This window comes from Callorhinus ursinus, unplaced genomic scaffold (genome assembly GCF_003265705.2).
Source record: "Callorhinus ursinus isolate GAN/ISIS: 27379988/994484 unplaced genomic scaffold, GSC_fseal_2.0 scaffold20, whole genome shotgun sequence".
NCBI lineage: Eukaryota > Metazoa > Chordata > Mammalia > Carnivora > Otariidae > Callorhinus > Callorhinus ursinus.
This window is the reverse complement of record NW_027397082.1, coordinates 10,792,369-10,816,764: the sequence shown is the minus strand read 5'-3', so window position 1 is coordinate 10,816,764 and position 24,396 is coordinate 10,792,369. Positions and strand designations below refer to the sequence as shown.

At 45.7% G+C, this 24,396-nt stretch overlaps 1 protein-coding gene across 4 annotated transcripts in view; it reads left to right on the top strand.

The window, feature by feature from the left end:
* Positions 1–24,396, top strand: part of MXI1 (MAX interactor 1, dimerization protein) — an 81,843-nt gene that overhangs the window by 1,152 nt on the left and 56,295 nt on the right. For 3 of the 4 annotated variants that reach the window (XM_073904219.1, XM_025880427.2, XM_073904220.1), the window contains exon 2: positions 17,053–17,185. In XM_073904219.1, the coding sequence (XP_073760320.1) occupies positions 17,053–17,185 (133 nt within the window). Of the gene's footprint in view, positions 1–15,531; positions 15,778–17,052; positions 17,186–24,396 lie in introns of those variants that run through there. The other variant, XM_025880428.2, reaches the window with a different exon arrangement.

Genomic DNA, 24,396 nt, shown 5'->3' with positions numbered 1-24,396 from the left:
CCCCCAGCACCTCTGTTGCCCTGGGGTGCCGCCACCCCCCCTCCCCCAAACAGGCCGGCTGGGCCAGGCAGCACCAGCAGCTCGCCCCGGACCCGCCGTCCTGCGCCCGTGAAACTTGGCGAGGGGGACACAGTTAAAAGGAAACTTTGGGATCTCGCAGGAAACAATAGTTGGGGAAGAAGGTGTGAGCTGTTGTGTGCGGTTTCTTTATTTTCCGGGAGACGACTTACGAGCGAGCGCGCCTGGCAAACGCCTGCCTTGTCGATTTCTGCCGTCCTTCTGCCCCCCCACCCCGCCCTCGCGGATTCAGGTGGAGAGCAATGTTTGGTGGTGGTGGTGGGGGGGGGGGTGTGCTGGGAGCCCCACCCCGGCCTGGCCTCCTTTTGTATTTGTTTGTTTCATTTTTGCCCCTGTCTGCTGGGTCCCCCAGTCCTCCCAGGCAGTCGACTCAGCGTCCTAACGGGGGCACGCGTGTGCGGCGTCTCCAGCATGGTCCTCACAAATAAGAGCTGCGAGAAGGGGGAAGGGGTCGAGGCAGATAAACCGATGTACTGGAGAAAACCAGACTGTTTAATCTGTCCGAACAAGTAGGAAGATCAGGGGGGGGGGGGGGGGGGGAATGGTCCGATTGCAACGTGTCAGATCTTGCAACCTCCTCCCCCTGAAACACAACAACAGTCCTCAAACACAAAAACACCTTAGCTGACCAACACCCAGGCCTTCAGGGTGAAAGTAACCGTGTGTTGCCAGCGCCAGTTGTGCAGTGGCTGAAGGCAAAAACAAGGATTTGTGTTGGGAGGACGGTTGTGTATGTTCTTTTCTTTCTCTTCTCTCCTGTTTTCTCGGAGTGCCAGGGCTGCGAGAAAGGCGCATCGCTGGCTGTGTAGCCGACTCAGTTTGCGATTATTCATGGGGGGGGGGGGAGTGCATTCGTCAGGAGGGTAGTTTCTGAAAAGCCAGAGCTGGTGGGGAGCTGGGTGAAGACGTGGTTTTGTTTGGTGTGTTTGCTTTTGTTGGAGGGGGGAGGGGCGCGATTTCTTTAGCTACCCCTCACCCCTGTCCGGGGTTCTCCGGAGTCTGTCCCGTGGTGCCGACTCTGGCGGGGGGGGTGCACCCAAAGAGGGCACCTTGGCAGTGTGTGGCAAACCTGGTCCCCCACCCCCGCCAAGCATGGTGTACTAAGGAGGTGGCTGGAGCTTCCACCGCGTCCCGCCCCCCCCTTCGCACCCGCAGACAATCAGAGACCTCCGCCCCCGCCCCTGCCGCCTCCCCCGCGGCGTCCCCGGCCGCCCTGGCCGCCGCCACCTCCTAGTTTACCCCGTGCCGGGGCTCCGGCGTGGCCACCAGTCACGTAAGCAGAGGGCCGGGCGCGCCGGGCCGGGCTACCCCGCACGGGGCGGGCCAGCGGCAGCGGAGCGGGGCTCCTGTGGCGGAGGAAGCCAGGGGGCTTCCTCCCGGTCCCTCTCCCGAGTGACCGCACTGCAAGCCCCGCAGCCCCCGAGAGGGGTTCGGGAACCTCAGCGCCCCAGTCAAAGTCAACTTCGTGTGCGTAATGACCCCCTCGGCCCTACTGCCCCCCCCTCCGGCCGGCTCCCCGCGGGAGTATTTTTAGCTCTCTTGCCTCTATTTGCCGCCGCTGTTTGGCTCTGCATGACGTGATGCCAACGGCCCCCAGATTTCCCCGAGAGCGTGGGGCGCTGCGCCTTGCCCGGCTTGGCTGCGGGGACCCAGCTCCAGGCCCTCGCCCCCTCCCCAATAGCTCTCGCAGGCGAGGGTGACCTCCAGCAAACTACGGGCGACCATCGCCGGGCCCTCTATTATGCCCCTAGCAAACAGAAGCGGCCCACGGGGGCTGCTTTATTTTCCCCACTTTCGGCCCCCCCCCTCCCGCCAGGTCTGGGTTTCCTGGTTCGGAAAACGGCGGGCCCTACATCTGCCTCATTTTACTGGGGGCGCTTCTTCGCGCTGGTGGCGCTCGCCGTTGTTTTCTGCTCGCTGCACACAATGCCCGCGCGTCACGGCGGTCCGCGTGTGCACAGCAATAACGCGAGTTGGGGGGCGGGTCGTGCGTGCGCCGGGCTCGGGCACTGCGGGTCGCTCCGCGCGCGCGGGGCTTGTTTTGCTTCAGAGCCCCGCTTTCCGAAACGCTTACATCATTCAGTCGTTGGGGGAGGGAGGGGGATCTGGGCGTTCCGATAGGACTACAGCATTTCTCAGGTCCCTGGTTTTTGGAAGGAAGCAGGGATCCTAGTTGTTTAATTATTATTATGATGGGAGGGGGCTCAAGCTTTGTTTGTTGGGCAAGTTTTTTTTTTTTTCTTTTTAGGTCACTACTGCAAAGGGCATTGCTGGCCGGCTCAGGTGCACAACCTCCCCGCCTTCGTTTCAGCCAGTTCCCCTGTAATCACTTGATCTCAGTTTCTCCGCCTCCTCCTCCTCCCCCTCCCAGCTAGAGACACATGGTTTCCACATGGAGACAAACTTCTTTCCTCTGACTGGACTTGACCTAGCTGCGTTGTTCAGCCTATCGCCAGCGTCAGCTTTCTCTGACGTCACGCGTTGCTGAGGCCAGAGACTGGTGGGTGGGGCTAGGAGGCAAGCCAGGAAATCTCTGGGAGCTGTAGTGTGGCCAGCTGGTACAATCCCTTCTTAAAGGGACGCTCTTCTCCCCTGAGATGGGTGTCAGCCTTGATTCTCCATTTCGGGTTCTGTGAGACCTTTCCGAAATGCACCAGTAGACCTTGGTCACGAGTTCACACGTTTCGTTTTTACTGTTGTTTGCAAAGTACTTACTTGGCAGGAGCTTGCCTTATTTTCCATTGTTGCCAGAACTGCTTTTCATTGCCTCTTTGAGGTTTCCGTAGTAGGAGTGCTCACCAAGCTGTGGCCCCCGTGTTGAATTATTCCCAGTAGATATGGTGAGTCTCTTCGGGAGAGGGTGTTCAAATTAAGTCACCCAGTATTGCAAGACAAGGATTCCCAAGGATATGCGGGTACCTTTTCCTGACGTTCCAACTGATGTGAATCCTTAAGGATCTCAAATTAAAGGTCTCCAGAGATATTAATCATGGAGACTAGGACCGGTTATCACAAAATCAGAAGTTATATGTAAATCACCTCTGGCATCATCTCCTATATCCATTTGGGGTCCAGTGAAGGGGTGGCAACTTAGGACCGACTGATAATTAGACAAATACTTACTTCCTGTTTTGGAAAAGGTTAAAACTGAAAGGGAAAAAGAACCAGACTCACGGAAAAGCTGTAGCGGGGCAAGTAGAAGCTACTCTTAACAGGTAACGTCCAGAGGATAGAAATGGGTTTCTCAGTGTCTGCAGAAGGTCGCTTTGGGGGCAATGCTTTTAAGAAGAGAAGAATGATTACATGGGAGTAGATGGCATGGACTGCTCTCTGGAGTGGATTATGTGGGTTTGAGGGTGAGGTGCTTTCTTAGGGGCATGGACAGGCCAAGGAGCAGCCTCTTCCTCCTGATGGAGGAAGCTGCTGCTTTGTGGTGTCATTTGGCCCCACCCCGCCTTCCTCTCTTAATCTGCTCTGCTCCTGTCCAGCAGGTCCACCAGCAAGCACGCTTCGCAGTCATGACTCCGTGCTTGACTCAGACTCTTCCCTCTATCTAGAATGGCTTCATTCTCTTATTCCTCTGAGGTTATTTGTATCTTACTCACCTAGGTCAGCTCCCACCTCCTCTAGGAAGCCTCATCTGGCTATTTCTTAATTCACGGTAGTTGAGAGACTGAAAGTTTTACGGTTACCCAAAACAGGGCCCAGATTCCTCCTTTGCTGCTTACTGGCTTTGTGACTTTGGGTACAAGTTACCTAACCTCTCTGGGGTTCCATTTCTTTTTTGTAAATTGAGGATAACAGTAGAACCAGTCTTATATCATTGCTGAACAACTAAATGAGGTACTCCATTTAAACATTTAAAGTCCCTGGAATATAGTAGGTGCTCAATAAATAGTCTCTACTCTGAGCTTTGATAATCGGTAACCATGCAATCTTCTACTTGCTTCCTGTGTATCAGCTTTATCCTCCCGGGGAGGTGATTAACATCCTAAGGGAAAAGATCACTTATAGCATTTCAGTATAGGCCACCATTGCATATAGCACACCACTGGGCATACAGAGACACTTGATATACATTCTTTGATTGGTTGGATTTATCATTTATTGGCTATGGCACAGTGATCAGGTTTGAAGGCCAGGAGACACAGTAAAGACTTTCTGGGGACTCGGAGAAGAGTTGGAAATACTGATCTCTTCCAAGGAAAGAGGGTCTCCCATAATCAACACAGACTGCCCTTGGCCTATAAAGCAGGGGCAGCACAGAGATGATAGGTTAGGCCTAGAGAGTTGAAAGTGCCCACTGTCATCTGCTGTGACCTGGAAAATGAATCAGTTACTAGCAGGGGACTAGGGCAGCCTTGCTAAAATTGAGGGCTTTGATGGCAACTAATGTTCAAGCAGGTCACATTTCTACATAGCGGGCATCTTATGATTCATTCATTCATTCTGCAAACATGTACTGAACATCTACTATGTGCACTTGCTTTTCCCTGAAAACTCTGTGGGCTGATTTACGGTGGAGGTGGAGTGGGATATTTGGTTTTGGGGGCTTTGTGTAAAGAACATTCTTAAATCAGGTCTTTATTTTTTGCTGCATCCTAAATTATGTTTCTCAGATTCAGTTTTTTTTTTCCAGTTTTAAATATGATTTCTGCCCACTGGTAAATGCCAGAAGTAGACTTTGAGGATATTGTTGTGGCTTTCAGAATCCCAGAGCTCCCAGGGACCGGGCACCCTGCAGAGGGGACCCAAGGGACCCTTAGAATATTGGAGAAGTTGAACTGAGCCATTCCTGGTTTGGGGGGAAAAAGGAGGTCCCATCAGTTCCAAGGCAAAACAATAATAGTTGCTCATTGACCCTCCCCTGCTGATGGAAACACTCTCCCATTGACGTACCCAGAAATGGGGATTTTTATCCGAGGATGGCTGGGCAAGAGTTTGGAGGGAACACTGAGGGAAATGAAGAGGGTTGCATGTTGCATCAGCAACTAACTGCATTACATAATATCAGTACTGACTACCATTTTTGAGCACAGACTACATACCAAGTATGGGGCTAAGTGTGCATTATCTCCTCCAGTCTTCACAACAACCCCCTGATGTGTGCAATTTTATTACCCCATTTTATGGAGGGGGTAACCAAGATGCAGGGATGTTGAGTAACTTGCCCAAAGGTCATATGGTTTAGTGAGCTGAGTTTCGAACCTAGGCCTCTGATTCCAGAATGAGCCTCCAGTCTTAACCATATATGCATGTACACATTTTCCAGCCAAGGAATGAAGTCCAGAGAGGTAAAATGACTTGCTCAAGGTCACCCAGCAACCCAAAGCAAAGCTGGTATTTGAAACACTCTGTTGATTGTTCAAGGTCTTCCTGTACACACCCTGCTTAGAAAAGGCTGAGAAGCAAGGCCGAGGACAGAAGAGCCAACTAGAGAGGTTTTTTTTCAGACTTGTTCAACTCTCCTGGCCCTAACTCAAGTTTAGGCTCCTAGGAAACACCACCCCCTCCTGCTGCCTTTCCCAAGTCTGTCCTCTGGGCATATCAGAGGACTTGGGCTGTTGCTATGGTACTGGGGCCAATAGCAGGTTCATCAAAAGCCGGGTCTTTTGCCTTTAAAAAAAAGCCCGGCCCTGCAGAAACGAATTGGCCACAAAGATTTGCATCAGTCATTGTGGCTTGTTCTGTTTTAGATCCCCCCTGCCTCCTTACCCCATCCCCTCCTCCCTACCACCACCCCTTTCTATAAATACAGTTGGATAAATATTGATTTAAACTGGGTTTCTGGAGGAGAAGCTCATGGCTGCCCTGGCCTGGTCTTCACTTAGATCCCACCAGGATGCCAGGCCTGACACACCTAACCCCTGACAGCTCTGGCTTCCAAATGACCCGTTTGGGGAAGGTGAGTAGTGGTTTTGTGGCTTTTGAGTTAAAAGAGGGAGAGAGAGAGAAGGAGGAGAAAAAGGAGTGAAAAAGCAACAACCCAGCAAGAAATGGGAATCTTCTTGCAGAACGGAAGAAAGCAATATTCAGCAGGCAGAAACCAGCGGGGGGCGGGGGGGGGCACGTATCAGAGTCTCGCCTTCTGAACCATTCTCTTGACTTTCCCACTCTTCCACTCCATTTTAGGCTCTGTTTTTAAAGGAGGCAGGTGGCAAGACAGAGTGTCAGGGCGAGAAGGAGCCCCGGAGGTCACAGAGCATCCATCACCTTCACTGTATAGAGGGGGAGGCTGAGGCCCAGAGAGGGACAGTGGCTTGCCCAAGATGACACAGCAGAGGCAGAACCAGACTCTTCTGGGCCTCCCGCCTGGTGTGAGACTGGATGACAAGCAGAGCCCCAACCTGGGCTTTTGTTTTACAGGTCAGGTGCTTATAAAGTCAGCAATTCTCAAACCTGGTTTACTGACCCCAGGGTGTGTCCAGTTATTGCAAAGGTCATTGCAACATTCTCAATAGTCTTTCAAAATGAGGCTAATTTGAATTTCCCACTTAGAAAAAGAAACTATTTTCTTTTACACTGGGGCTGGGGGAGGTAGGAGGAACCCAAAGGCAGTGACAGTGACAGGATGGCTACCCAAGGCTTATCTGAGGAGGAGAAATACAAGTCTTCCCAGAGGGGCCTCCTCTGGGAGTGGGGGGGGAAGCTCTGGGCTCGCACTGGGGAGAGGCTTCAATTCCACAGGGACAGACACCTGCTCTCTGGCTCTTCTGCTACGAAGGGGAAGTAATTGTCTCTGATGTCATTGTCCCTGAGTGGCCTGGCTGGAGGTGTTAAAGCTGTCAACAGCTGACTTGACCTCTCTGGCCAAAAATAATGGGAATTTGCCGCCATCCTCCAGAGCTTGAGACTTCTTTACTTCCTCATCTTGGCTGAGTTGTGCTAGGCCCCTTGCTTGTGAAACATTTTGAAAGTTCAGGTGACCCTTGCTTTGAGCAATAAATCTCCAGGAAATATATGTAAATAGGATCCTTTTCAAAAAAAAATTTAGATTGGAGATTCTCTCTTTAAGAGGCCCTCGTGGCATATCCTTTTATAATCTGTGGAACTATGTTGCTTGTCAGGAATTCTCCCTAAATTTGTTCTGTGAATTTCTTCATTCATTCATTCGTTCATTCAAACCGATATGTAAGGAGCACATACTGCTGCTTTATGTCAGGCACTTTGCTAGTCCTGGAGCTACAGTCCCTGCCCTCATGCACGGAATGTTTATTCTAGTGCCAGGTTTTAGAAGTTCACTTGTCTTAACGTGAACCCCAACAATGTAGAATTGCATCTGACTTGGACTTGGTGTCTTTGGTTCTAGCCATCATTACAGATGGGACAAAAATTTATCTTAGGCTTCCTAAAGGAATAGTCCCTCTCCTCCCTGCACCTTCTGGGCTGGGTGAGCTACCCCCACCCTGTGTTTAAAATCTTTTATGTTTTGTGTTTGTCTTTGTAATTTTTACAGATCTGACTTTTTTTTTTTTTTTTTCCTGCCTGAGCTTAGGAAACTAAGTACCCTTATAAGCAGCCTTGTAAATATACACATTCCACTCTCAGCTCTTTATAGATTGGGGCATTCTGTACTTGGAGGATTGTCCATACCAGTATTCCTACCAAGCCCACTCTCCCATACAACATGCCCTTGGCCACATACCTCTTATATCCAACTCCAGCATCTGCTAAGGAAATTTAAACACAGCAAAATTAGAAAGATAAACATAGTGTCCTGGGGGAGATTGGGAAATTCAAACTAAAGCCAATAAAAAGGGATTTGGATTGCCTACTATTTGAGATACTTTACTCTTGTGTCTTTATGGCCATTAGCAATAATACTTGAATAAAGATGATTTGGGACAATTTTAATACTGTTGTATTAAATACAGCAGTTGCATTTAATACTGTTGTATTAAAATGGAGGGCATGCCCAGGGCTGCTGTGCTTGTGGCCATAGGTGGCAGGTGGGAGCTTGGGCGTCCTCTGTTTTTCTTTCTGCAGGGGCCCAGAACTGCCTGATGGCATCCCTGTGTTAATCTCCCTCTTCCTCTACCACACCTGACCTCCCATACCATCTTTCTTGACTCCTAAGACTCTGAATGCCTTGCATACAACTTTCTTTAATTCTTTTCACCAGCTGTAAAATTTAGCTCAATTCAACAGATAATGTCTAAAACCTGCCAGGAGCCAAGCCCTGTGCTTGGTGCTTTCAAAGTGCAGGCGGTATGGTCTCCAGTTCCAGCTCATATTCCAGTACAAATGATAGACAAATAGAGACCAATAAATAATTCTTGCCTGTCTCCTAGGAGTCTGATAAGCTGTCCCCAAGGGGACTGCTGACAAGTGCAATGTTGTCTCTGTTTTCCAAAGGCATAGCGATAATGGCCCCCTTTACTGAGCAGTTACTATGTACCAGCACAATGCTAAGTGCTCTGTATTAAATCCTCACAACCACACAATCGGAGGGTGCTAGAATTATCCTCATTCGTAAATGAGGAAAGCCTTAGCCTTAGCAAGGCTAAGTTCCCCAAGGCCACATGCTAACATAGAGTGGAGCTGAAACTCAAACCTAGGTTTTTCTTTCTTCTTATGAGAAGTTAGGCCTCAGGGGCAAGAGGAAAGGGCTGGAATCTGGAATGTTTGAAGTCCAAGCTGAGGGTCCCCTGGGGGATGCCTCCCTGGAGTGACTTCCTTCACTTCCCACTCATCCTAGGGCAGAGAGAAGGCAGCCCAAAGCTTCCAGGGCTCTTTGGCTATTGACACTAACGTCAGATGAGGGCCCTTTTTCTGAAGGACACTGGTCTAGGGTGTTGCTCCCTGCATGTGCAGTCAGTCCTACGTTGCCCAGCAGCCCCTGGGGAACTCACCCAACCAGTAGGGCTCCTGTGGCTCTGCACACTAGGATGTCAGGGGTGTGAATCCACACCCTACCAGGCTGTGCTAGGTTTCCTGAAGGCGTTCGAGATTGTGGGGCAGCTGGTCTGGCCCTGCTTGGAGCCAATGGCTTCTGCCAGAGAAGCCAGAGGGGAGAAGCACGTGTGAGCTGCAGAGATGAGCTGTAGACCCTGGCTGCCACCGTGATGGTGTGGGCCAGCTGGTTCCGGTCAAGCGGCGTAGGTCCAACCTCTTCTCCTCCTCAGTGGAGATCGAGGAAACGAGAGTGATCTTAAATATAACTGGGTTCATGTCACGTACTTGTTTCAAACCTTTCGATCCTTTCTTTCCTATCTCAGCCTTACTGTTGAGAGTGAGTGTGGTCCTAAGATGGGCAGCCTTGGCATCTGCTGGGAGCTTGTCAGAAAGGGGACTCTCAGGCCCCGTCCCAGACCTGCTGAATCTGAATCTGTATTTTATCACAATTTCCAGGTGGATTTGTGTGCTCATTAAAGTTTGAGAGGCCGGCCTGGACAGCCCTTGTGATTGCCCTGGTCCTCCTATCCACCCGAAGCCACCCCGCATTTATTATTTATCCTTTATGCCACCTATCACAATTTACTCTGATTTTGCTTGCTCGTCCTCAGTGTGTCAGGCTAGACTACAAGCACCCTGAGCCCCAGGTTCATTAAGTAGTTTCATTCATTTTTCTATCTTCAGCATCTAGCTTAGTGCTCAAGATGCTTAAGGAATATCTGTTGAATGAATGATGAGTTTTCTTTCTTTAACATTCTGACCTATTGTTTCTCAACAAGGGAGCTACCGGTGAAACAGTTCTTCTTGTGCAGATTAGTCCAGAATACTGCAGGATGTAACATTCTTGGTTCCTACTCACTAAATGACAGCAGAACCCCCCAGTCATTGTGACACTCAAGAAAGACACTCCTACTTATTTCCAAAGCCTCTCAGGGGATGGCATTACCCCTGGTTGAGACCATTGCTCTAAACAGTTTTGTTTGGCTGATCTGATTAAACATACCTTGATGTATGCTGTGGGGTCCCAGAATTAGAAAATCTAAGTTTGAATCTGGTCATTTACCTATGTGACACTGGGCAAATCTCTTAACCTTTCTGGGCCTCATGTGTGAACCAGGGAATCTCAGAGGTGTGCTGAGGAGTCCATGAATTGACTGTATGATGAGCATCGTGTACATAGTTGGCTCTCATTATGTGGAACCTAGTACACAAATGGAGGCATATTGTTCTAAGCTCTCTGGGGAATCCCAGAATCCTAGAATCAGAATGCTGGGGCTGGAAGAGATGGAGAGATCAGGCTTGTCCTTGAGGAGCCAAGGAAGGGCCTGGTGTCTTTATTCTAAATGGCGCACCTGAGGCGGAGAACTCAGCCCCAAGGCAGCAGGCTGGGTGTGTGGCTTAATAGTGTACAGGGCCTGGCTGAGCCTAAGAGTGACCTCCACAAGTTTCTGCTGTCTGGAAGGGAGGGTTGATGCCAGTGGGTGGGGGCAGGGCAGCTCTAGCCAGGCTCCTGGCAGGGGAGAGAGGGTTACCCAGGGCTGTGGCAAGAATGTGGGGCATCCTCTTAGCAGCAGGGAAGGCCTCTGGCAATCTTTTTTTTTTTTTTTTAAGGTTTTAAAATCAAGTTGCATCTACCTTTGAAAGAACAGATCATTGCATCCAAAACCTGATACATGCAACAAAAGATATAGAGAGTATATTCTTGCTTTTGAATATAGATGCAAACATTCTGAGGAAAATATTAATTCATGAAATGAGCGATGTTTCAAAAGAATAACATACCATGGCTGAGTGGGCTATATGCCAGGGATGGCTGAAAGTCAAGAAATCTACCAGTATAAATGATTATAACCACAAATTAAAGGAGAATAATAAGGGACTAGAGCAACAAATGATGAAATGTCATTTGAAAAAAGTATTCAGGAGGCATTCCTGATGAAGGAAACCATTTCCATACAATAAAGATTATTTACCTGTGGTAGTCTTTTCATTAAACTGGTGTAATGCAGTTAGGCCCCCGGCTTGTCATCACCAGCAAGGGAGTTGATTCCAAGGCCACCCTTTCCTTAGAGAAGAATGAACCTTAAACAGAGAACAAAAGCAGTCTTTGGATCCCTTTGGAATGTAACCTGATATTTAAAGGTTTGGGACTCCACGAATTTAAAAAATCAGTTTTTCTAATTTATTTATTTGTTTGTTTGTTTATTTATTTATAAGAACACCAATCAACCAGAAGAAGAATTATGGAGATGGGTAGAGAGCACAGGATGAGAGTCTGTGGGCCTGAGTTCTAATCCTTGCTTCGGGGGTTTGATAGATAGCTGCTGTGTGGCCTTTCGGTCAGTTACCATACCTCTCTGGCTCTCAGTTTTCTCAACTGAAAAATGGAAAATGGGAGACTGGATTGAGGAATAAGCTTAATGATATAAACTTCTATGAGATTAACCATGAAATGTTATTTGGTGGGGGGCCGGGGGGGCATTAACTTGGCATGTCCCTCGCAAAGTCCTTTTCCAAAATCCAGAACACCTTCTCAGTTGTACCCCCAAGTGGAATGGATGCTCCATGGGCAGCAAATGCCTTAGATGTGCATGTTAACTGAGTCCTGCAATGCAGATTTCTTCTTGGATCCAAGTTAATGCAAAAAAGAAGCGACAGGACATTCGAGAAATTAACACATCCATTATAATCCCCGGAATAGGCTGCTGTAATAAGGGCCATTTAATAAAATTGTAAGAAGCCCTTTTCTAAGGGAGAAGCGATAGGCCAGGATGGAAGTCAAGTGCAGCTGTTTGAGCCTCTGCCAGTGGCCTGATCTCACCAGAAAACTGAAGTTAAAAAACAACAAACTTCAGATTCAGCGGTCTCAGACGAACACTGCCTCCCCCTGCCGTTTCCTCCCGCCTTCTCGCCCTTTCTCTCTCTGTCTCCCCCAGCTCGGGCACCTGGGTGCTCGGTGCTTTTCCGTGTGTTGGGGATGTCAGCCCGCAGCCCTGGCGACTGGAGCCTGGGGAGGCGGCAGCTACCTCTCGGGTTTAGCATTACGTCATCCTTTCTAGACCCAAATTTATCTCGGCTGCACGCAGACCCGCAGCTCTGAGCTGCCGCTGACTTGAGGAGAGCTTACGCATGAAGTTAGGCAAGGCTGACTCACTGGGCAGAAGGAAAGGTTTTCTGCTGCTCTTCACGTTTTGGGGGCCCTGAGGGCAGAGGTGGGAAGGAAGCTGCCGTTGTCATTTTGGGGTGGAGGATGGAAAGACGTATAACTGTGAAGGTTCTCATTTAGGAGCTCAGGACTCACCCTTCCTTCATCTTCAGCCTTCATTACTTGAAAACCCCCATCCTTAAAGATAATGGCAGAAAACAGTGCCCCTGTACAGCAAGCGTTTTGCACTTTCAGGGAAGTTCTCTTAAGCACCAGGTATTACCAATACAGTGACTTTGGCCTTGTAACTTAACCTCAGGGTCCCTTCCCCTCTCTCCATCTCTCCTGTCTGCAGAAAAGATGTAATACAGACCAGTCTCCTCCATTGTTCATGAATCTGCAATAAGTCGTTTGGAAATTTGCATCGAGTAAACTGTGACAGAAAGGACCCCTAAGAATGGAGAGCTTTGCCTGCTTGCTCCAGAGGGCAGCTCGTCCCCATCTGGGCTGTCTTAGTTAGAGGCCTGGGGCATCCAGGAGGACTTTTTACCATCTTCAAATGAGGCTCCCCTGAGAGAGATACTTTAGGGAGAGGACAGAACCGGAGACTGCGGGTAAGATTCCAGGTTCTTTGGTCGGAAGACTTTGGAAGCCTTGCTTTTTCTCAGTTTCGGCATCTGCGTTTATAGGGCAAACTTGATTCATTTGAGCAAAAGAAAGGCCACAGCTGCTTCTAGGTTCCTCCAGCCTGGGACTGGTGCTGAGGGATGGTTTGTGAAGCACATTCCTTTCCTGAGGCTAGAGCCCCAAGCTTTGTGCTACGAGAGGCCTTTGTGACCAATGTCAAAGCAAGAACTCTAGAAGTCAGCCAGAGCAGGGAAAAGGAAATGGCACCTTCAGTTGCTATTAGAAAAGACTGACTATTGCTGTACATAAATCTGCCCTTAACACTGCCTACTGCCCTCCATCACCATCAACTCTGCTATTCTTCAACATATGCAGGTGGCCTTTTTGGTGACTCTTGCCCTACTTTCCATTTCCTCCTCTCCCTCTTGGCCATGACTGTAAAAGAAGGGCTGGTTAATTCATCTGGAGGTCAACTGTGAAAGGTCAGGCACATGCACCGAGCATCCTGCTTTCTCTTAATAACTGCTAGGACTTATGATCTATGGATCTAAACCCCTGTGTATTTTCAGTTGGTACATTTTTTTTTATTGCATGTCACATGGTTTATCTCCCATTGGGGAGACTTTTATTTGTCATGAATTTACCTCTTTTAAATTCCTGCAGTAGCCCTTAGCAATTTGGGATCTAAAGCAAGGCGTCTACAAGTGGTAGAAACTAACTTTGAACCTAATAATTTCTGCCCTTAACTAACAGATCTTAGTGAATAGCTATTTTCTTTTAAATAATTCCATTCTTCCCTTTACCCAACATGTCCCTTGTCGAGAGTGGTTGTTACCAATACCTAATGGGAAAGCCCAGATCTGAAGTGACAACAGAAAAAGTCAAGTCCCTATTTCAAAGTCTTTACAAGAGAAATAGACTCTCCTGTGAACAGCGTGGGAACACCTCTCATTTTGGGTCTCCCTGCATTTGATGGAACATCTATTTGATTCTTAAATGTGGTGCTAAGTGTAATATTTAAAAGGGCTGGCATAATTTTGCAGCTTTTGACCTCATTGGAAATCTTGTTCACTTTGAAAAAAAAAAAAGAAGAGGAAGAGAGAGAGAGAGAGAGAGCATTAAAATGCATGAATCTCATGACATTTTTGAGAGTAAGATTTTCATTCTGAGATGATATTTTCTGCAGTAGCCACTGGAATGACCACAGGGAAGGGGAAATTCTCCCCTCACCAAGAGCTTCCTGTTATTTTGGATGTCCACCAGCAGGTTAAAATAATCAGGGTGGGAAAAAGTTATGGCTGTTTATACAATTCCCAGCTTGCTCCTAGAGCATTCAACACTTATGACCCTCTTGCCCTTCCTCTCCCTAGACCAATGGTTCTCAACTGGGAGTGATTTTTGTGCCCCAGCAGACATTTGGCAATGTTTGGAGACCTTTTTGGTTGGTAGTGTGCTACTGGCATCTAGTGGGTAGAGGCCAGGAATGCTGCTGAACATCCCACAAAGCACAAGTCTGCCCCCCCCCCCCACACACACCAAAGCACAAGTCTGCCCCCTCCCCTCCTGAATTATTTGCCCGAAATGTCAGTAATGCAGAGGTTGAGAAACTCTGGTCTAGACTTTGAGGGCTTGTTAGATGGAGGACTTGGAATGAGAACGGAAGAGAGGGCAGCCATTGGCAATTCTTTAATGTGGTCCCTGCTCTCTTTAGCCCCTGCTTTCAGTTCCCTCTCTATGGAGGAGAACAAGAGAGGAAACAATCATCATAGCTTCCATTAACTGAGTGGCATGTACTAAGTGCTGGAATTTTTTCGTTTAATCTTCACAATAAGCCCTACTGACTATAGACTCCTTGAGAGTAGAGTCCATGTCTGTTTCTCTCATTACTGTACACATTATGTCTAGTACAGTGCCTGGCACATGGCAGGCCCTCAATGTTTGGATAAATGGAGTAACTGTATCTATTTTATACATGAGGAAAATGAGGTCTGAAGAGTCCAGACAGGTAGTGTAACTAGCAGAGTCAGGATTTAAAGTGAACCCTTTGGGACTTCAGCCCCAAATCACTTACCCACTGAATTATGTCCTTCACTGGCAACACCAGAGAGGATTTCTAGCCTCTAAAGTCACTAGCGAGGGGCTGGAGCAAAATAAGTTTTTTTTTAAAAAAAAACGCACGAAATACAGAACTACCTCTATGTGGAAACCAAGGTGGAAGAAGGGCCTCATGGAAACTTTCTGTGGTACGGATGGGATCATCCCCTGTTTCTGAACAGTGATCTTGGCTTTTCAAACGCTTGTGTGTGCGCCAGCCGAACAGTACGTTTTGCGATGGGGAAACTGAGGCATGGAAGTTACATGAAAAAGTGGTAGTAGATAGAGGACTAGAACATGGCACTTCAGATAATGAATGCTCCAGGTCCTGGGCACCCGCCGGAAGTCGCTGAGAAAAGAGCTTCCCGATAACTGGCTCAAATTCTTCCTTCCCAGAAGTAAAGCCCAGATAACTTCTTAGTCTTTATACCCTAAAGACCGAAGTCGAACGGGACTACATTTCCCAGCTGCCATTGCGGAATTCGGCAAAGCGCAGGCGCACTGAGGTGGTATGTGTACTACCACTCCCGGTGTACAGTGGGAGGGGGCGGGACTACATTTCCCAGGAGGCAGAGGAAGGGGCGGGACGGGGCGGGTCTCGGTGCTGCGCCCGCCCCTCCCCCGTGCTTGCGCGGAGAGGTAAACAAACCGCGCGCGGGCTTGCCGGCGGCGGCGGGCGCGGCGGGCGCGGCGGGCGCGGCGGGGGCGGCAAGGGGCGGCGGAGAGCGCGCCGAGCCGCGGCCGGGCTGGCCCGCCCGCCCGCCGCACATGTCCCGGGGCGGCGCCGGCCTGTAGCCGCCTGCGGCGCCTCCTGTCGGCCGGGGAAGGGAGCGCGGAGCGGCCCCGGTCGCCACCAGCGGTGCCCATGGAGAGGGTGCGGATGATCAACGTGCAGCGCCTGCTTGAGGCGGCCGAGTTTTTGGAGCGCCGAGACCGAGGTAACGGCTGGGCGCCCCCGCCTCCGCCACCACCCAAGCCCGCGCACTCCTCCGCGCGGGGAATGCGGTGCGATGTGTGAGGGGAGGGAGGGTGCGGGTGTGAGGAGCGGGGTACGTGCGTGAGCACGGGAGGCAGGGCTCGTGCGTGAGGGGTGCGTGTGTAAAGAGGTGCGTGCATGAGGAGTGTGAGTGAGGAGCGCGTGTGTGAGGGAAGGGGTGTGTGAGGGGAGGGAGGGTGCGTGTGTGAGGAGCGGTGCGCTGGCGACAGGTGCGTGGGTGAGGAGGGATGCGGGGAGGCGGGGGTGCGTGTGTGAGGGGTGCGTGTGAGGAGAGGTGCGTGGTAAGGGGGGGTGTGAGGAGGGGTGCGCGTGGGGAGGGGTGCGGGTGATGGTGGGCACCCGGAGCCTGCGAGGGGAGGGGTGCGGGAGGGGCCGCGCGGGCCTGTGTGTGCGGGGAGGACGAGGATCTGGGGGCAGAGGGGAGGTGGGCCAGAGCAGAGGGAGGGAGTGTGTTGAGGGTGGGCGCCAGCCCGAGGACTTGGGAGGGAAGAGGGAAGAAAGAACTGAAGGAAGGGGGTAGGCGGCGGCGCAGGTAGGGGTGGAGGAGGCGAGGCTGGCGGCCGAGGAAGGGAATGCCTGCCGAGGAGCCCGTGGGGAGGAGGGTGCACACCTGTGGGGAAGGGACCTCGAGAAACTGAGGTGGGAGGAGACGGGACCCCATTTAGGGACCGAGACTAGAAGAGAGGTAAAGAGACTGGGGAGTGAAGAGTAGGAACTCTGGAAATTAAGGTGTCGGGGGGGAACATGTCCTCCGAGATGAGGCGATTAAATGGTTTGAAATACGTGAAAATGGAACGCTTAGGGAGAGACCTAGAATGGAGAGAGTTAAAGGGGGATTTCGAGGCGGGTGAAATAATTGAGGTGGATGGGGGCTAGTCTTAGAAATCAGCGTGTTTCAGTCAAGAATTCTTGGAGAAAAGGATTTTGGAGAGGATGGAGAAATTACTTGGTTTAGAGGAAGTATCTGTACCCCTCTCTGGTGATGGGTTGGGTCTGTATATAATGTTACAGAATCGATGTCCTGGTAAGGAGAATTTTATCTTCCCAAGCAAAAAGTGGGAAAATATTACCTCCTTTTCTTCTGCTGTTTTCAGCAACATTTTACTGCAGGGACTTTAGATCTGTGGATCCATGGATTTGGGTACATTCCTGTTATCATGTTTTTCTCTCTCTCTCTCTCTCTCTCTCTCTTTTTTTTTTTTTGCTGTCTCTTTAGAGTGTGAACATGGCTATGCCTCCACGTTCCCCTCCATGCCGAGCCCCGGGCTGCAGCATTCAAAGCCCCCAAGGAGATTGAGCCGAGCACAGAAACACAGCAACGGGAGCAGCAACACCAGCACTGCCAACAGGTAGTAAGCTGGGAGGTTTAGAAAGGGCAGCTGGAGGGAGGGAGCACACACTCAGGCAAAAGTGCAAGCCCTACTCACCTCAGTTCTCTAATACCAAGTCTGGAGCAACACTGACTAGCCAAATGAGTTCCCTTACCACCATCCCCGGAGCTTTGGCCCTTTTAAAGTAATAAAGTCTAGATATCATAACCCGACTTTGTGTGGAAGGGAAGGAGTAGAATCCAAAAGACAACCAAAGAGTTTTTGCTGGGTTTATTAAGTGGGGAGATCTGTGACTGAGAGGGACAGTAAATTGAGACTTGACAGCATGTGTCCATGCATGCAGCCACATGCTAAAAGTAATCTTGGGCCAGCTTTAAACTTGGACAATCCAAGAAGAATTTTTAAAAACCAGAAATAGCTCAGGCAGGATATAAGGCAGAATCAAGGGTTCTGTTAAAGGAATAAAAATATTTGATTAGAGTAGGAAGTTAGTGGGCAAGGTCTATTTGTTGTTTAAGGGTGAAAGGGAAGACCATGCTATGAAAGTTGTATCTCTTACTTGATAAGATTGAGTTGGTAAGGGAGCTTTTAAAGGAAAAACAACAACAACAACAACAGAGAAAGAAGATGCTTATTTTTCAGTCCAAAGAGATCCCTAGAAAATGCTTGTCTGGATGTACTCAGACACAGTTGACTTCCATTTTTTGAAAACTTTTGGTAGTGCCTGGCTGGGTCAGTGAATTCTAAGGATTCAGCTCATAGGAACTTTTCCCAAAAGGCCATCTTTAAATCAACAGATGCTGTTTTTTCCATTGACAAGAGGAATTAAGTGAGACCTTTTTTTCTGATCCCCAAAGCTTTGTCTAGAGAATGTAAGCATTTATTTTGGAGAAGCACAGAGCAATCTCTGGGTAACTGAGGTTGCCTGAAGAGTTTGGGGAACTCCAGACAGGTAGTTGGGTAGTCACTTGGGGAAGTAGATTGGGGAGAGAGCAGGAATAGGGGCTCTTACTAATAGATGCAGGAAATTTGAGGCTCCTACAGATAGTGTAATTAGAGCTCAAAAGTATGGATCTTCCCACTCTGCATTTTTGACATTGCTGAGGCAAAACTAGGATTCACCCTTCCCCCTTTGACTAATCTTTAAAGCTGTATGTTTCCTTTTTTGGCTTCTTCATTAGGACTATTCTGTGTTTTTTTTTTTTTTAAAGATTTTATTTATTTATTTGACAGAGAGATCACAAGTAGGCAGACAGGCAGGCAGAGGGAGAGGGAGAAGCAGGCTCCCTGCTGAGCATGGAGCCCAATGCGGGGCTCGATCCCAGGACCCTGGGATCATGACCTGAGCTGAAGGCAGACACTTAACGACTGAGCCACCCAGGCGCCCCTATTCTGTGTTTTTTAAACTTAACTTTTAAAATTATAAAAATAGTTAGCTATAAGCTTAATATGCTGTATTTATGTTTGTGTGTCGGTTGGTCTAGAGGGTTTTTTATGGTATGAGAGTTTTGGGATGAAAATATGTAATATGATATGCAGCATTATGAATTTTTTTGTTCTTCACAGTTTCTTTGGTTCAGTGTCAGCAACTAGGATCTATATTTCAAGAATTCAAATTCATGGGTTTTTCAATCCATGTGTAGATTAAAAAAGGTTTTTTTTGTTTTTGTTTTTTAATTTAGAGACATGCAAAGAGTATCACATAGGAAACCAGACCTGGGTTTTGTCATGCTACAAGTATTTACTGAGTCTTTCTTATTTTGTAGACATCACGTAAATGATCTTATTACATTTTTTCTTCGTCCCTCTTCTCATCTGTAAAATGAAGGGAAGGACTACATATTTACCAAGGTCCCTTTTTCCTCTGAAGTTCTATGACACTGATTTATTGACAGTTCTAGAGATCAGTTACAATATTAGTTATTCAGTATACCACTCCATCATTGCAGATGTGACATTGTTACTGACAATTCAAGGATTATGGATGCATAAATAAGATACACATTTCTAGATTTTACCAGTTATGTTACAGGTCTTTAGTAAATCTTTGTCATCTATTGACTTATACTTTGTTCAGCTTGGGGTTTTGACTAAGTGGTGTTTCTGTTTCATGGTAGTGTTCCTGTTAGGATTCTACTATTGTGTGTGGGACCACAGTGCTAATTACTGTATGTTTTAGCACAGCACATCAGAAAATCTGTAAAACTACAGGCATGCCATGTTCTTATAGTATCCATGGGAAAATAATTATGTATACATTGGACCACCCAAGACTAAGGAAGATAATTTTTCAGAGGAATATAAGTAGTAAGAAGGAAAGAAAAAGAGAGAGCAAGAAATAGATTTTAGAATATATTAAGGTCCACCCATGTGTGGGGTTTAGACTGGGGCCTATAGATGAGAACTAGTATGTTAAAGTCAAACACTAGAAATTATTTTTCCTTACCATTTGTTTAAAACTTCTGCTTCATGGAATAGAGGAGCCAAGGATCAATTTCCGATGCTGGGGTATGTGGGAAATGGGGTTGTTAGTACATTTGAAGGAGACCTTATGGACATCTGTTAACTTTAGGCCTATTACTGGATTTAGTAGAAATTTTATTATATTGGTTACATAAAGCAGAAAGAAGACTTGTAAAAATTTTCCATTAGTCATCTGAAACAAGGAAAGGAATAGAGTTATGAGGATATCTGTCTTATTTTCCTGATCAAAAAGCTACTTGTGTGGAAGTTGCTGTTACTATTATGCATCTTGGATGTTGATATCTTGTTTGTCATAAGGTGATATTTGTTTCCCTGACATTGTAGCATCTTTCAAATATAATGTTGGTTGGCTTTTTCCCCGTGATATTATCAGGTATAATATCATCTCCCTGATATAACTCTTGAAATCTTATTTTCATATAAGTACAAAGGAGAGAAAAAAAATAAGTGATATAATGTGATATAACTCCTGCTTTGGCAAACTCTGATTACATTGTATTCTAAAGGATGTTAACGATAATATATTTGGAAAGGAAGATAATATGTAGTATTTGAAGAATAAAAATCTCCAACTTCTTTTAAATGTATATTATAGTATACTATAGTATAATATATGTGTATTATAGTAGACTATAGAATGTTGCAATTAATTTTAAAGAACACTCATTGTCATCCTGTCGTGAAAATAAAATCATAAACGTACCCGCAAGAACCATATGTCTGTCAAATATTGGCAATAAATGTTGGTATGAGCCTATGACACATAGTAATTGCATTGTTTTAAGGTGATGTAGAAAGTCATAGTAAGTACCAATTTATGTTTGATTTTTAAGTTGATGAAAAATTTATTCTATTTGGTATCCTTTGGATATTAAAGAATCTCACAAGACCAGCCACATTTCAATTCCACTTGTTAGGATTGAGGACATTAGAAAACAGAACAGCTTTCCTTTTGCTTATAAGGCTTTATTTTAATTTTTCTTTTTTTAAGATTTTATTTATTCATTTGACAGAGAGAGACACAGCGAGAGAGGGAACACAAGCAGGGGGAGTGGGAGAGGGAGAAGCAGGCTTCCTGCCGAGCAGGGAGCCCGATGTGGGGCTCGATCCCAGGACCCTGGGATCACGACCTGAGCCGAAGGCAGATGCTCAACGACTGAGCCACCCAGGCGCCCTGTTTTAACTTTTCTTAAACTACAGAATTATGAAATGTTTTAGTCTTAAAGGGAATGATTGTATTGTTATATTTTCAGCTTTAAAGACTTTTTGTCTTCTTCATGGATTATTAGGTTTTTGGGGGAAGTAGTGGTGAATTTTTTTTTTTTTTACAGATTTTATTTATTTATTTGACAGAGAGAGAGAACAAGTAGGCAGAGAGGCAGGCAGAGGGAGAGGGAGAAGCAGGCTCCCTGCTCAGCCGGGAGCCTGATGGCAGGACTCAATCCCAGGACCCTGGGATCATCACCTGAGCCGAAGGCAGCCGCTTAACCGGCTGAGCCACCCAGGCGCCCCGGTGAATTCTTTTTTTAAGAAACTATCCTTTTACCAGTAGAAGTAATTTGAAATTTGTTATATCTTCTATTTTTATTCTTAAATATGTACCTCTTTGTTCACTGAATAGTTGAATGAAACCTTATTTTTATTGTGAAATTTCTTTTTACTATTCTTTGCTTTTCAAATTTTCTATATCAAGAAATTGTTCCTGAGTCTCTATCGAATAGATAACTCAGAGTATCAGGACAAAAGTAGAGATTAGTAGCAGTTAAACTCTTTGTGATGTTAGTATTGTTCTTCAGTATTTTCCAAATGTTGAGTGATTAACACCTCCTGTGTGATATTTTCTGTGATATTCTGTCTTCCCCTAAAACTGAGTTTAAATGAAAAATTATCAAGAATTATTTATGTACCTCACTGTAAACAAACTCAGACTTTCCATTAAATGCTTCATTGAAGCATAAGTTTGCTGTTGGAGTTTCTAAAGGACACATTCCCTTATGGAAGTATTGTTTCAAGGAGACTTGATGATCATGCCTTGTAAGTCAGTAGGATAGCTGCTTCTGTTCCTATTTGATTAGCGGCCTTTTTCCAGATATTGAGTACATGGTGTGGAAGATCACAAATTATAAAAAGGGAATTCAAGATTTCATTCGGAATAGTTCTCTGCTTTATGAAGGTAAGATATTATCACTCATTTTATGATTAAAACTCATGTGGCTTAGAGATGGTAAGAGATAACTAACTATAGGTGGTGGTTGATTTAATATCAAGCTGGATTTTCAGCAGAATGTGCATCATTCTAACCAGATGAGACTATTGACCTGAAGAAAGCTTTTTCTTCTAGATTTCTCCTTACAAAGGAAACAGCATTGCATTCTTTTGGACATAGCATGATTCTTGTCACTTCTTAAGTGAAGACAGTTTTGAAGATACTAATCTAATCAAAGAGCTTTGATGGTATCGTTTGACAAAATGTATTTCCAGATCCCATTTTTGGTCAATAGTGCTGATGTAATATAAGCATGCATATTTTTTTGTTAGATTGTTTTTATTTTTCTTTTTGGCTTCCTACATTTTAAAATACTGGCAGCTTTCTCTCCCCTCTGCGTATGTATGTAGGTGTGTGTATGTGTGAGAGAGAGAGTGTATGTGTGTACAGCATCTTCATTACCATTTGATGAAGGAAACACATGTTGTCAAGTAAACGTATAAATATATTATTTCAAACTATGATGAGTTTAATATAGGAAAAATAGATGATCCTGTGAGGAGTGTAATGGGGAGGACCTGATTAATTTTGATAGATAAAGGAAGGCATCTCAAGTTGAACCTCTTGCTTTATCTTATCTTGAACATTTTTTTCATGTTCATACACATCTGTTAAATCATATTAAATTATAGCATGATATTCTGTTTCATGTTTTACCATAATTTGTTAAGCCAGTCATCCATTGATGACATTTAAGTTATTTTTAGATTTTTTTTCATTCAAAACAGGGCTACTCTGAACATCTTTTTGCAGATAACCTTTGTACGTTTGTCCACCTAGATTCTTAGGATAAACATCAAGAATTAAAATTGTTGGGTCAAAGGGTAGGATCCGTCTTCAATAATAATAATAATAATAATAATAATAATAATAATAATAGTAACCCCCTGCGTTTAACATACTACTTGTCTGTAAAGCCCTTTAATGTATATTATTACCTCATTTGAATTTCAGAACAGTTCTGTGAGGTAAAATGAAAATATTTTCCTTATTTTTTTTTTGATGAGGAAACTGGACTGGCATGCAAGGTAACTTGCACAGGTAGAACCAGGAGATAAGACAAATCCCTGGGATTTGTTTCTCTGGGATCAGCAAACAGCCCTTCGTAATAATTTACTTAAAAAGTAAGACTTAGTGACTGTAACCTGAAATTTATGTGTTAGCACTCTCCTTTTCTGCTCTGCCAAATGTCTGAAACGTGTGGTTTGCATCTACTGCTTTAATACTTTCCCACCATTGCTTTTCAACTTTTGCAATTTGCTTCCTCAATTTGCTTCCTTTTTCACTAGTTATTGATACTGCTTTCTTAAAGGTAATTAGTAACCAAATTTACCAAACTTATACTATGTACATAGAACATGCTTCTCTACCATAGAGGAGCTTATGGTGTATTTGGAAAAATATGTGTGTAATGAAATGGTAAATTAAACAAGTCAGTAAGATGTTATAAACGTGGCTATATTTGTCAGATGACAGTATACAGATTAAATTATTTAAATTCACAGAAGAGATTACAATAGGTTATTGTAGAAATGTTATAGATTCACAGTATATACTTATTCATTAACTTTGACATACATTGAAGGAGATATAGGGATTCCATAACTTAGTATAAGTGAAATTCCTTATGTTTTATTTAAGTAATTTCTTATAAGAGAATATATTTGGTTTGGTAGATAATTTTGTTATTAATGTTACTACATACATTTCAGGGGAAAAGTGTTGTGGGTTTTCTTTTTATTTAGTTTTATGACATTGGATAAAAAGGTTTCGGTGTGGTATTTATTTCATTACATTTCTTTATTAGGGGAAATATTTTTGATAGTCTTTTGAAAACACTATGTAAACACCATTTGTGGAGGCCACATGATGAGAGCTTTGAAGCCATTTGAAATGGGCATTTTTAAATTATAGAAGAATATGGGGCGCCTGGGTGGCTCAGTTGGTTAAGCGACTGCCTTCGGCTCAGGTCATGATCCTGGAGTTCCGGGATCGAGTCCCACATCGGACTCCCTGCTCGGCGGGGAGTCTGCTTCTCCCTCTGACCCTCTTCCCTCTCATGCTCTCTATCTCTCATTCTCTCTCTCTCTCAAATAAATAAATAAAATCTTTAAAAAAAAATAAAAAAAAATAAATTATAGAAGAATATAATTTTATTTTATTTATTTTTAAAGATTTTATTTATTTATTTATTTATTTATTCATGAGAGACAGAGGCAGAGGAAGAAGCGGGCTCCCCACGGAGCAGGGAGCCCGATGCAGGACTCAATCCTAGGACCCTGGGATCATGACCTGAGTGGAAGGCAGACGCTTAACGACTGAGTCACCCAGACGCCCAAAGAACGTAATTTTAGTCTCAGTCAATGTATTTTGATAAAGCAACTGATTTTCCTTTATTCTTATTTTGATTAATTAGGGACAATTCGGATTCTCTTTGAGGAACTGTAAAGAACCTTTCTTTTTATGTAATAAGAGACTA